This window comes from Perca flavescens, chromosome 18, assembly GCF_004354835.1.
Source record: "Perca flavescens isolate YP-PL-M2 chromosome 18, PFLA_1.0, whole genome shotgun sequence".
NCBI lineage: Eukaryota > Metazoa > Chordata > Actinopteri > Perciformes > Percidae > Perca > Perca flavescens.
Window position 1 is genome coordinate 26,783,276 of NC_041348.1, and position 13,010 is coordinate 26,796,285.

The 13,010-nt window shown below is 42.7% G+C and overlaps 1 protein-coding gene across 2 annotated transcripts in view; it reads left to right on the forward strand.

The window, feature by feature from the left end:
* The window catches only part of ncoa1 (nuclear receptor coactivator 1), a 71,625-nt gene that overhangs the window by 49,163 nt on the left and 9,452 nt on the right, over positions 1-13,010 (forward strand). Inside the window, exons 11-21 of one of the 2 annotated variants that reach the window (XM_028605034.1) lie at positions 66-1,044; positions 1,673-1,900; positions 3,158-3,527; positions 4,060-4,239; positions 5,180-5,294; positions 5,760-5,928; positions 6,472-6,792; positions 7,897-7,998; positions 9,116-9,557; positions 10,328-10,496; positions 11,745-11,934. In XM_028605034.1, the coding sequence (XP_028460835.1) occupies positions 66-1,044; positions 1,673-1,900; positions 3,158-3,527; positions 4,060-4,239; positions 5,180-5,294; positions 5,760-5,928; positions 6,472-6,792; positions 7,897-7,998; positions 9,116-9,557; positions 10,328-10,496; positions 11,745-11,934 (3,265 nt within the window). The remainder of the gene's footprint in view (positions 1-65; positions 1,045-1,672; positions 1,901-3,157; positions 3,528-4,059; positions 4,240-5,179; positions 5,295-5,759; positions 5,929-6,471; positions 6,793-7,896; positions 7,999-9,115; positions 9,558-10,327; positions 10,497-11,744; positions 11,935-13,010) is intronic. The other variant, XM_028605035.1, reaches the window with a different exon arrangement.

The window sequence follows — 13,010 nt, forward strand, 5'->3', positions numbered from 1 at the left end:
TCGGCCACATGGTCTCCTCGGGTTTCAGTCATCTTTTTCTTTATTTTCCCCCTTTTTTCCTCCAGGGAACACAACACTTCTAGCTCTCAGGAAAACACTAACCCCAGCCTTCCGACCCTTGGCAGCCTTGCCCAAACTCCCTCCCGCTCCCCTTCCCTCCCTCCCAGCAGCAACTGGACCCAAGGCGCCGGCCTCGCCACCCCGGGCCTTCACCCCAACAACACCAACACCTCCTCCCACGGACATAATCCAGCCACACCCACAGGCTACCTGACGCCCAATCGGACCTTTCCCCAGCAGGTCAACAGCCCCTCTCCTTTGAGCAGCCCACTCACAGCCACCCCTACCTCTTTTATGTCACCCAGGATGCCACGGGCCAGTCCTGGGTTAGGGGGAAGCCCTCGGGTACCGGGGAACCCCTTCTCTCCTTCCACACCAGGCCTCCATTCCCCAGCGGGGGAGCTGAGTAGTGGAGGCAGCCTCAGCAAGCAGCAGTCTGGCGGTGATGGTAGTAGCGGCGCCGTAGGTGGGTCAACGGGGTCCTTCTCCCTGACCTCTCCTGTCCTACAGAGACAAGCCAGTACACCCACCGGCTCCTCCAGTCGGCCTCCATCTGCGAAACCGCCAGAGGGAGGAGAAGGACGGGGAGAGGACTCTGTTAAAGCCCCCCTTCCTTCTGCCTCACAGCTGGGTAACCCCAGACTCAATCAGCTCCTGGATAGCAACGGGACGGGAGTTGAACCTAACAACAACAGAATCCACTGCACCTCATCACCTCTTCCACCAAACCCTCCTCCTGTCCCTCAGTGCCCTGCCTCTCACAGCACCTTAACGGAACGGCATAAGATCCTGCACCGGCTGCTCCAGGACACCAGTCCCAACGACGGCTCCACCACCACCGAGGAAGGACTAAACAAACACGATGTTGAGATCAAGAGGGAGCTGCCTGCCAGTCCAGCTCTTAACGCATCACCTCCCAAGTCCAGCTCCAGAGAGCCACAGGACCATCAACTACTCCGTTTTCTCCTGGACACAGACGAAAAGGTGACCATTAAACAGGCCCTTTCCATGCCTTTTATTTTTGATGCATTTCATTTGTATGTATTTAGTAGAGTTGCTCCCTCTTAGTCGACTAATCGGTCGTTTTGGTCTTAGTCAACTTAGATTAGTCATGTTTTATGCTTTTTTCATGCTGAATGACTTATTTCCAAGAAACGTACGAGCACATCTCTGGTAAACACAAGAATTAAAGTGGTGCTTTTGCGTGACTCTTTGCGGAGAAACTCAGATTTACAGATCTTTATCGATTAAATCAACTAATCGATTAGTCGATTAAATCGACTAATCGATTAGTCGATACAATTGAATGAGTGTTAGTCGACTAAGAATTTCTTCAATCGAGCACAGCCCTAGTATTTAGGACTCGTTACTTTCTTTTATTATTAAGAAATCCACTAATGTATCAATGTTTATTTGATCTGATTTGATTTAATCTGTTCATGGCACAAAACAAAAATAAATTGTGTTAGCCTTGATCAATGTGAATCATTACGTACATCCCTAATAAATAATACACAAGCATTGATATCCGTACTGTAAAAACCCTATTATTTGTTCCCTTGAGCCAAGACGCCATGGAAAATACTAATGGAAATGTAATTTGTTTTTAAAGGACCTGGGGGACCTTCCACCTCCATCTGCTCTCACCCTGCAGACGGTTAGGGTAAAAGTGGAGAAGAGAGCCAGCGTGGAGGGAGCAGCCTGTACGGGCTCTACTGCTGCAGCAAGAGGTGCATCCAAACCTGCAGGAGTTTGCAGCAGCTCGGCTTGCATCAGCCCCAAATCAAGCCCCGTCAGAGAGAACTGCAGAGACAGCCGCAGGGACAGCCGAGACTCCACGGTACAGTTGCTGTGATCTGTGTTGTGATCTGCAATAACTCAAACCAGTCCTAGTATTTGAACAATTATCCTGGTACAATGTGCTTGTGTTTGCAATGGTCATGTAGACGAGGCTAATTGTACAGTAAACATAACTAATCAGCACACAAACTATTACTTACCTACCTGCTATTCATTCTTATTTGTGATGGTGTAAAAAAAACCTGAGAGAGCATGAGATGGGCTATCTATCCAATCAGATGTTGTTGTCCGCGAACTATCAAACTCTCCAGGCAATCGGATTGTTCTGATAGTAACTCCCAGCACACGCCCATAACAAAGACCCCTGTGGGGAAATCCCAAAAACTGTTGATAACCGCTTAACTTTAGCTGCAGTTGTTCTGAGCGACGCATAATTCAAGGCTTTTAAGAAACCCCCTGGGAGGGTTTTCCCTGCCGTTATACGGCTTACAGGCACAGCAAGGGTGCTGGAACTTATTGATACAGTGTTCACATCCTGCAAAAGCAGTACAACATTTTGGGGCAATAATTCTAATAATAATGGTCCAAAATGATGTGAAATGTCCTAGTTATAAGTCCAAAACTTTCATATTTTGTTGAAGTTACCCTCCACAAACATGAAAAAGCCTAATATTTAGCCCTCTGTTCGGTGCTAGTGAGGTAGAATGATTGCTTCTCGCAAGTTCAACCAGTTAAACGCACAAAAAAAACATTTGATAAATGAGAGTGGTATATGATCAGGGCGTGGTGGTATTTTGTGCGTGGCGTGACTGCAGATGCTCCATATATTTTCTTTTTCGTTTTGGACCTTTGCCAATCACATGCCTGTTTAATGGCCTAATAATTTAAATGAGTGTCCTCCTTCAGGGCTGACACTGTTGCTTTCAAATGCACACCGGCGCTCTGTGAGAAAGAATACAATTAAGCACTGGAATTTTGCTCTATTGAGCTTTGCTCCGGCATTGGCAGTTTCCTTACAGCCATTGTAAATCACGTTGAATGTTTATTTTCTTGGACTTTGTCTCCGCTGCAGGCTCAGCTACCAGCTGCAGCCTTTGAAGCTCACTGGCCTTTGACCTTTTGTCTCTCCCCATCTCTCGGTCACTGATCGGTTGCCCCCTCTTTTCTGCCGCCCATTATTCTTTAATATATTACTTTCACGCCATTAAACCGTTCATTCTTCCATTCTGTCTTTTATTCCTCATCTCTATCCCTTTTTTCGTTTGTTTCTGCTCCGCTCTCCATCTCTCTCCCTCAGATCTCTGGTGGCCCTGTTGACATGGACCCTCTCACCCAGCTGCTGCCTGGCCTGAGAGGCCCGGGTGAGGTCAAACACGGCAGTGAGGATTCAACAACCCCTGGAGGAGGCCCCCAACTCCACTCTCCAGCCTCGCAGCCCTCAGCTCAGCTCCAGTCCTCCCTGCCTCAGCTCCAGTCCCCGCTTCCTCAGCTCCAGTCCCCCCTGTCCCAGCCGCAGTCCCTTTCCCAGTTGCAATCGCCGTCACCCCAGCTCCAGTCCCCTTCCCCCCAGCTCAAACTGCAGTCACCCACTCAGCTCCAGCCCGGTGAGGCCGGCACTCCCCGCAACGTCAATGTGAAGAGAGAGCCTCCCGGCACTCCGAACAGAGGTATAGTTTCAACCTAGCAGGGGGATGGATAGATATAGATATAGATAGATATATATATATATATATATATATATATATATATATATATGTATGTATGTATGTATGTATGTATGTATGTATGTATGTATGTATGTATGTATGTATGTATGTATGTATATGTATATGTGTATATATATATCTCAAACTGCTGAGTGTTTGTTAAAACAAAACTTTTGTCTGTAATGAACAATTTTCATGTAAAAAAAATTATTATTATTATCATCAGTGGTAGTATCCAGTATAGTAGCGTGATCCAGAGCTCTCTCTATTTATTTAATTATTCATTCATTTATTTATTCACTTACACACTGTTAGTCTGTGTGCCCCCTGGTGGCTTTTGGGAGGCATTGCGGCATAACCAGAAAAAGTTTAACACTGAAGTCTTAACAGTCTTGAGTCTGTGTATCAGTATTAAAACAGTAAAGGTTTGTGCATTAGGTTGTTTTTAAATTAGCTTTTCCTCAGTTTCTACGTGCTCGTGTTTGTTTCCCAGGACTCGCCGATGGAGGCCCGACCTCCGGCTGCAGCCTCCAGAGTCAGTCAGCCTTTGATTTCTGCAGTCCCCCCACTCCGAAGCAGACACAGAACCAGGGACAGGGAGACATCTTCCAGACCCCCCAGGACAGCAGCCCCTTTCCAGAGGCAGACATTAACCCATTCAGTTCAAGCACTGGTATGCTAGAAAACATAATAACACACACCTTAACGGTTGCAGTCATTGAAAATGTGCTTAAGATGTCCCAGTAAAATGATCTCATGACGACCGTGGGAACCCTGTTTTGTGGTAACTCGACACTAAATCTTCTGTAGCAGTAAAGCATTGTTGAGCTGACCTCTATAGGTTCAAAGTTTCAATACTCTTAACATAAATGACCATACTCAATATCCCTATTGGGTGTGGTGAGACTGTGTTTTGTTACATGTCTGAGCTCAAACGTGATATAGCTTTAGAGTATGCTGTAGAATAGAGCAGCACAATGCTGCATCAATGAATTGAGGTACAAAATCGGCATCAAAAGATTTTGAGATTATGTTAAATTTCTGTTTAAATATAGCGAGTGGTGGAAGAAGTATTCAGATCTGTACTAATACCACACTGTAAAAAATACTGTGTTACAAGTAAAAGTCCTGCATTGAAAATGTTACTTAACTAAAGGTATGTAAGTATCAATAGGAAAATGTACTTAAATTAAAAGTCGATGCCAAAAGATCTGTTTAACTTTAAAGTCGTCTAATCATTTCAGCTTTACTTGTAGGCCTATACATTTTTGGGTAGTTTAATTTATAATAAAACATTGTATTTTGTGCGCAAAAATCTTAATTTGTTAACTAACTAGTAACTAAACCTGTCAGATAAATGTAGTGGAGTAAAAGTAGAAAGTACCATGAAAAGAAAAGACTCAAGTAAAGTACCTCAAATTTGTACTTAAGTACAGTACATGAGTAAATGTACTTAGTTACATTACACCACTGAATATAGCAAAGCGTGCCTACTGTGCATGACTTCAATTATATTGTTGAATCGAATTATTTTGACTCCAAATTCAGTGTTAATGTATTTATTTTTCTTCAGTGTTAATTGTAATAAAACTGTGTTAAAATGTGTTTTGAAGGCCTATCTAAGATGGACGTGGGAGACTCCCAGTTCCAGCCTCTGGCTCTGTCTGACACCTTGTCATTTGATGGTCTTGGAACACCTTTACAAGCTTCCTTGGCATCACCGCAAGAGTAAGCATTACTGTACTCTCAACACTAGGGCTGGCTACCGAATTCAATACTTGTTAGGCACAGACTGAATTGCCTCTAAAGTATTGAGTATCAAAAACTGCCTTTCAATACCCAATTTCAACACCTAAGGAGTAAATCTCATCATCTAATAATGCTGCTGATTGGCTGTTTAACGTTACACGTCGTAGAGACAGGCAGGAAAAATAAATTAAAAGATTTGTGTAATGTTGTAATTTCTTTTTGTTTTATAAAATTGGTATTGTAAAAAGGTATCGTTTAGGAACCTGTATCAAAGTCACGGTATTGATATCTGTACCGGTATCGAATATTTTTGAACGATACCCAGCCCTACTCAATATATTGTCATTTATCTATAATTTTTCTACTCCGAAGTTGTGGGATAATACCCACTGACGCTCCAGTGTGTTGCAGATGATAATGTGCAGCGTTTCTCTGTGTGAGCAGGCAGTGTGTGCCATGTTCGCTGGATGAAGTGCTGGGCCCTCCGACCACATCCGAGGGCCGGAACGATGAGAAAGCTCTGTTAGAGCAGCTCGTCTCCTTCCTCAGTGGGACTGATGAGAGTGAACTGGCCGAGCTGGATAAGGCTCTGGGTATTGACAAACTGGTGCAGGTAAGAGGGTGATTAAAAGATTGTAGTACTTAAGAGAGCTGGGCAGCGGATGTGAATGACGTATAAAGAGTGTAGTGAGCAGTTAGGAAAGGCTCTACATATTTAATTTTAAGATCGGTGAATCATCATTAAGCTGCATTTGGCAAAAGCCCTGCTGGACTGCTTTCAACTTAAACAGGAGGTGTTTTTACACAACTTGACTCCAGTTCTGCTGTTCTGACCACATATGTCCAACTTCATCTTAGCAGAATATGTGTTCAGAAAATGTTCAGAATTCAAGATACAAAATTATTAATCCCACAACGGGGAAATGTTACATCAGCAAGGGATTGGGCAAAAAAGATAAACAAACAATAAATAAATATAAGTATAGAATAAATAAATAGTAAACAGTTGTATGGAATGTGTATGTCACTGCTCTTCTGCTTAATTTAATGTATTGTAACAAACAGAGAGACAGCCAGGGAAGGAGAGTGCCGTCACATCACATTTAAATGGAAGCAACATAATAAAAAAATCCTATTTTTGTCTGCCTCTTCCCAGGGCGGCTGTTTTGAACCTTTGCCTCCAAACTTCCCAACCCAGCAGCCCACTGCCACGCCAGGTTCCATGGACCTTAAACTTCCCACCTACCTTTCCCAGTTTACACCAGCTCAACAAGCTCAGTTTCCTCCCGAGCTGGCCACGGTGGTGGGGACACAGGGTCTTGGGTTTGGAGCCCCCCGGGGGGCTTTCCCCGGCGGGACGACGGGCATCGGGCTGAGGCCAGGCATGACGCGACCACAGGGGATTGGCCCTCAGCTCAGGCTGCCACCCAACCAACTGCGCCTGCAGCTGCAGCAGAGGCTGCAGGGCCCACAGCAGGTGAGGACACAGAGGTGGTGGTTTTTCTTTATTATGTATTTCATTTCAGACTAGATTCCATTTGGGCGGTAAGATGTTGCTGGATGTGATGCCTGTACAACATCACTCTCAGGGTGAACTATTTCTGTGTGGAGTGAGACACATCTCTTATTATATTAGGTGTAATTTATTCACACTATTCAAGGGCTGCTGTTACAACAGCAATATACAATTCACGAACGAGTGAAAGAAAGTAACACCTTTGAGTTATTTTCACACTTTACGTGCTCTCAGTGCTTTCATATACCATCCACACTTTATGGCTCTTATATACTAGACGCAGCCCAGCTGGCGCGTGCAAATGTGATGTCACTAGTTGCAGTCTTCTCCTGAACAGCGGTGGCGCTAATGAGCAAATGCTACCGACGTTGTTCTTTCTACGGACTAGAAGAAGGTAAACAACGGCAGAACTGACAGCAGCATTGCCGTCAATGTTTCGATTTGATTGGATGACCTACTTCGTCGGATCGAGCCTTTGATTCACCATAAAAGAGCTCATCTTAACCCGGTAAGTTTACCAGAGAGACTTGCAGTCACTCTGAGAGTCCTGACATCCGGTTGTCGGCGAACTCGTTCAGGCCTCCTTGTCCACTTTGTCACGCCCCTCTGAAAAAAAAAAAGAGCCGTGCGCGACCTCTGCTTGCACGCTATAAATCGGGCGCGTCGGCAGGATATTACATCATAGTATGTCACGATGGCACGCGCCACCTTGGATGCGTCTAGTATATAAGAGCCATAACTCGTTGCTCCTGACTATCAAAGACAAATGTTTCAAAGGTGTAATTAATAGAACAAAGTATTTACTTGTAACTTTCTGTGTCAGTTTCCTAACAAATCTTCTGATTTCAGATTCAAAATTTTAGTTGAAAACCTCTCAAAAGAACTCGCCCCTTTCTTCTCCTTCGTCATCCCTAATATTCAACTCCTCTCCCTCTTTTTTTTCTGTCGCCCAATAATGATGATCTGGTTTATTTCTTCTTTCTTAATAAATCCTGCCTTCCCTTCACTCTATTATCATGTCTGACCTCTGCTTATTTTGTCTCTGTCTTTGCCTCTCTGTCTCAGCTCCAGAACAGGGTGGCGGGCATGAATGCGTTTCCTGGAGGCGCCCAGCATGTGAACATAGGGATTCGTCAAGGGGTTCAACAACCTCAAATGCCCTCACAGGTGAGTCACGGTGGCAGCAAATGAAGCTCGGCTCACCCTGACCTCCCGCTGCTGTTTCCCCACAGAGCCGGAAAGACTACCAAAATGATTTGTTTACGTACATTTCGTTGGCTTGCTGTTTGGGTTTTTTATTTTGATGTTTTGGTTTTGGTGTCAATTCCAGCAGCAGCATGTAGCTGTTTTCAGTAAAAGAAAAGGCTTTAAGTTAGCGACTAGCTGATGAACTAAGTGGAGCATTTAGTAGCTAAGGCCGATATTTCCCTGAGGAGTCATAAGGGCCTAAAACCAGAGCTAAGAGAGTAAATATATATACAACTTTATTTACACACTCAAGGTCCAGATAGAAAAGTACACATAACATATTACAAGAGGGGTACACACAAACACACAAACAAATACATACAGACATACTGACTACCACATATTACATAAAGGGAACATACAAAACATACAGACAGACAGACAATGTCGGCACAGCATGACTATATACAATATTCATCGGGTGGCCAGAAACCATCTCCAAATGAATGCTGATTGTTGCTCCGGATCCGCTGGATGTGCAGTGATTTTTTATTTTTATTTTAACTGCATAACCGTTCACCCTGTCAACTTGAAAGATAAAAAAATATAATATTGAAAAAATTTCAATGTTGCGTTTACAGCATGTTCCGCTGCCCCAAGTAGCCAAAAAGCAGTTAATGCAGTTTCAGTTAGGAGAAAATCGCTCAATTTAAAGGCAGTAAACGACTAAGTTAGCATTGTAGTTTTTGCACTGTAATCCTCAAATAACCTAGTTTTTTGTATCATTAGATCAATTAAATTATTAAAGATACATGTTTGCATGTATTGCATTACTTTCTTGTTACATCTTTCCTCTTTAATGCTGTTGCCTAATTGGTGTTACATTGGTGTTGGCTTTAAGGCAGCATGTGAATGTGCCGGCTGGCCAGTAGTTATCTGTCCGTGAATCTGGGAGGAGGGGGGGAGCTTCTGAAGTGGGGGTTGTATTTGTTTGGCTGTTGAGTTCAAATATCAATCTTTGCGCAGCATTGCTTACTGCACCTTTAACTTAAATATTTGCTCTGTAACATGCTCTTTTTTACATCATATCTCTCAGCAGCCTCCGCTGAATGCCCAGATGCTGGCCCAGCGACAGAGGGAACTCTTCAGCATTCAGCACCGCCAGCGCCAGCTTTTCCAGCAGAAAGTCATGCTGATGAGACAGAACATGGCAGGGGCTCCGACCGGAGCTGTGGGGCCCATCGGAACTGCCAGGGTCCCAAAAGGTCCCACAACAACGCCTCAACAGCAGCAGCAGCAGCAACAACAACAGCCGCAGCAGCAGTTCAACTTTCCACAAGGGTACCCCCCGTTGACGGGAAAATCCCCTACCTCACCAAGTCAATTCGGCCCCATGAGTGGGAGCCCTCTGGACAACAAACTGCCCGGCAGAGTTCCCCTGAATAACCAGGCGCTGATGGGCAGCGTGCAGGGCCAGTTCAGCAGCACCGTCAACTCCTCATTGCAGCAGGGCCTGTTTCAGCAGTTTGGAGGGACTGGTGCGTTTAAGCAAACTTGCTCCACCACAGACTGAGAATCCATTTTCATATCAAATTAATGTGGTTTTTTTAACACTCTTTATTGTAGATAATTTTACTTTAATTATACAACATTATAATATGTGTTGCGGCTGTAAGCAGTCCAACAAAGTGCTGCCGCGAGGGACTAAACACAAAGATGCATAAACACACTGTGACACGCACAAGATTGTATTGCAATGATTTATTCCTCCACACGTAAAATACAATTAGCTACTGCAGTTACCAAATGTAAATAAGTGAAATAAGTGTGTTAGTGCAGCGGTCAGCAGAAAGTGTTGGCTCCCAGGCGCACCCCCTCACTGTCAAAGCCCAACAAACCCAGGTGATCAGATGAAGCAAACAAATATGTTATCACTTCCGCTCAAACTGCGATGAAAACGCCCACCACCTACAATATAAGTGCACAACACAATAATCAACAAACAACATAAATGAGACCATAAACAACATACAATATGTGGCTCCTACAATATGAATTCACCCACTATTGGGTTATTGATCAGTGTGGTTCATCTTTTGACTTTGTTGTGTATATAAAATCAATATAAAACTAGAACATTTTAAGAAGTACTCCTACAATTACCATTTAGCAGCAAAAGATAGAGAGAAGTTTTACTAAAAACAATCCCAAATAGCCAGTCGTGTCTTATCAAAATCCCGCGTTGCACCTTTTTGTCATAATTTGTCAAAGTTATTTGTTTGACTTTTCTACTTTTCGTCTTTTAAAGCTATCGCCCAGCAAGACCCATCTTTCCCATCTGAGATGAGCCCGACCAGCCCGTTGTTGTCACCTCAAAGCTCCACCTCCCAGAGTCCTCTGCTTCAGCAGGCCCCGCCCCCTGGCTACCAGTCACCAGAAATGAAGAGCTGGCAACAGACAGGCATGGGCAGCAACAGGTTAGGAAGAGTACACTGTTGAAACCAAGGTCATAATAGTTTTGAATTTTCAATTCGTTTTTGTTTTAGTGTTGACTTTTGAATTTCAGAGTGCGTTTGCTAGTTTTAGTTCAGTTTCAGTTTTTCAGAAAGGTTTGGTTTTAGTTTTTATATATTTAGTTTTACAGTAGTACTAGTTTGTTTTTGTTAGGGCCAGGCATAACATCTCAGAAGTATGTAGCTACATATACATACAAAATACATGGTTGGAGAATAGCCATGAGCTCTAATTTTTAATCTTTGCGCAACTTCAGTGTCCAGATGTAAAGCAATTAGGGCATAGCATCATCTCATGTCTAGTCTGTTCAATTTCTGTGGTTCAATGTAATGAGTGTTGATGGAAATTCATACTGTCTCCTTTTATCCGGTGGTGCTCTATTATTGCTAAAAAAAAAACTAAAATGATCATTATGTTCATTTATATATATATATATATATATATATATATATATATATATTTTTAACCTGGCAATTAGTTTGAGTTTAGTTTTAGTTTTTCTGTTGTTTTAGTTTACTATAATAACCCATGCTGTAACAGTTACGCGAATATTACATTTAAGTTTATAAAAAAATCCCTTGTAATTATATTAAATGATTATGATTGTTAAAATGACACACTTTCACACTTTCCTCGTGTTAAGTGCTGATTGCTTTGGGGAAGGTAGAACAGTTACAACATTTCATGGAGCATTATAACATAAGACCCATCATTCTTTTTATTCTTATGTAAGGATGAGAACATGGATATGAATTGCCAGCAATTGCAAGTGTTTTTCTTTCAATAAGCATGGAACACATTTATCACAAAAGCTAAAATTATAATAATACAAAAACAATTCTAATAAAAAAGATCAGTGCTTTACTGTAAACAGACATTTCTGATATGCCTCAGTTTAATAGCAGCATCTACATTTTGCACCGTCTACCGTCATGTTAAATAAAGTAATACAAAATAAATGAAAAATCCACTGAAAATATGACATTTCTGTAAACAATCTGCGATATGTAACATTATTCCAGCATGTATCTTAAACAAATATCAGGAAATATGAATAACAAATTTTACACCAAACATTCAATTAATCGTGGTCTCCACGATTAGCTAATCGCATTCTTTCAAATCTCAATTTCCATTTATAAAAAGGACTATTAATCGTTCAGCCGTACCTCATGTGTAATATGCCGTCTTCTTGTGTCTGTTTCCTGCAGCCTGTTCAGTCAGTCAGGACAGAGTGCGGGGCCGGCTTTTGGCCAGCAGGGGGTTTACAACAACATGAGCATCACCGTCGCCATGGCCGGGGGCTCGGCTAGTGTCGGCTCATTACCTCACGTGGGGCAGCCGGTTGGCATGAGCAACAGTAACCTCAGTAACGTCGGTTCAGTGTGCAGCGACCAGCAGGTTAGTGACTTTGAATCTCTGGGACTTTTATTGTGTTGACCGGTTGCTGTCTGGTGTTTTCTGTCCATCCATCCACTTACCCTCCTAACACCAGACTTTGAGGTGCATTTATCCGAAGTTTTATTGGCAATGACATCATCGTGGCGGCATCTGTTGCTTGTTTAGTAAAGATGTGTGTAATGTTGTGTGTGTTACACAATTTAGATTGTTGTGACTTCTCTGTTTCTGTCAATTTAATACAGGATTTTATTTATGTGCAATATGCTGTCCATACTGCCACTACTTTATGTAATTGTGAAGGACTGGCTGGTTTTTACCAGATTTTTTTTCTTTAAATTTGATAGCGAAAGTAGTCTATTTGTTGTTACAAGTTTAGTTTTTGAAACCTGCAGATACCCAGTCTCAAATAAAACAAAGGTAACCAATACATCAGCATGGCCTATATTATTGCCATATGACAGATATATTAGTATATCTGGTAGTAAAATGCAGTACAGAAAGTATAGACTTGAAGATAAGTTTGAGGTAAAAGAACAGCGTTACATAGTTTGTTCACCAGAAAGCACTGACATTTTTCAGCCGTTAAATGTCTCACTCAGTACATAATTCACGACTAAGTTTAAGGTTCCCTTACCAAAAATATTAGTTAATGTGGTTTTGTATCAGGCTAAACAAATCCAGGATCTGTTCAGCTCTAATAAAGAAAAGGCTCTTAAACAGTGAATGCTATTTGGTCCTTGTATCATTGACTACGTTTACATGCACATAATATTCAGGGGTTTTGCCCTTATTCCGAAAAAGATGATATTCCGACTTAGCCGTTTACATGGCTAATGAAAGTTAATGAAAGAACGTTTACATTTAGCTGTGCAAACTAGGAGCCTGTAGTGCGATTTTGCAAAAATCCACCGCTCCCTGTTCAGATGCACCAATCAGGGCCGGGGGTGGGGTGTCTAACTGCATGTCAATCACTGCTGATGCACACGCATTCATGCTCCTTTGTGGGGGGAGGGGCTTAGGAGACCATTTTTGGGCTTTAGCAGAAAGGGGGGAGGGACTGAGAAGTTGTCCATCTT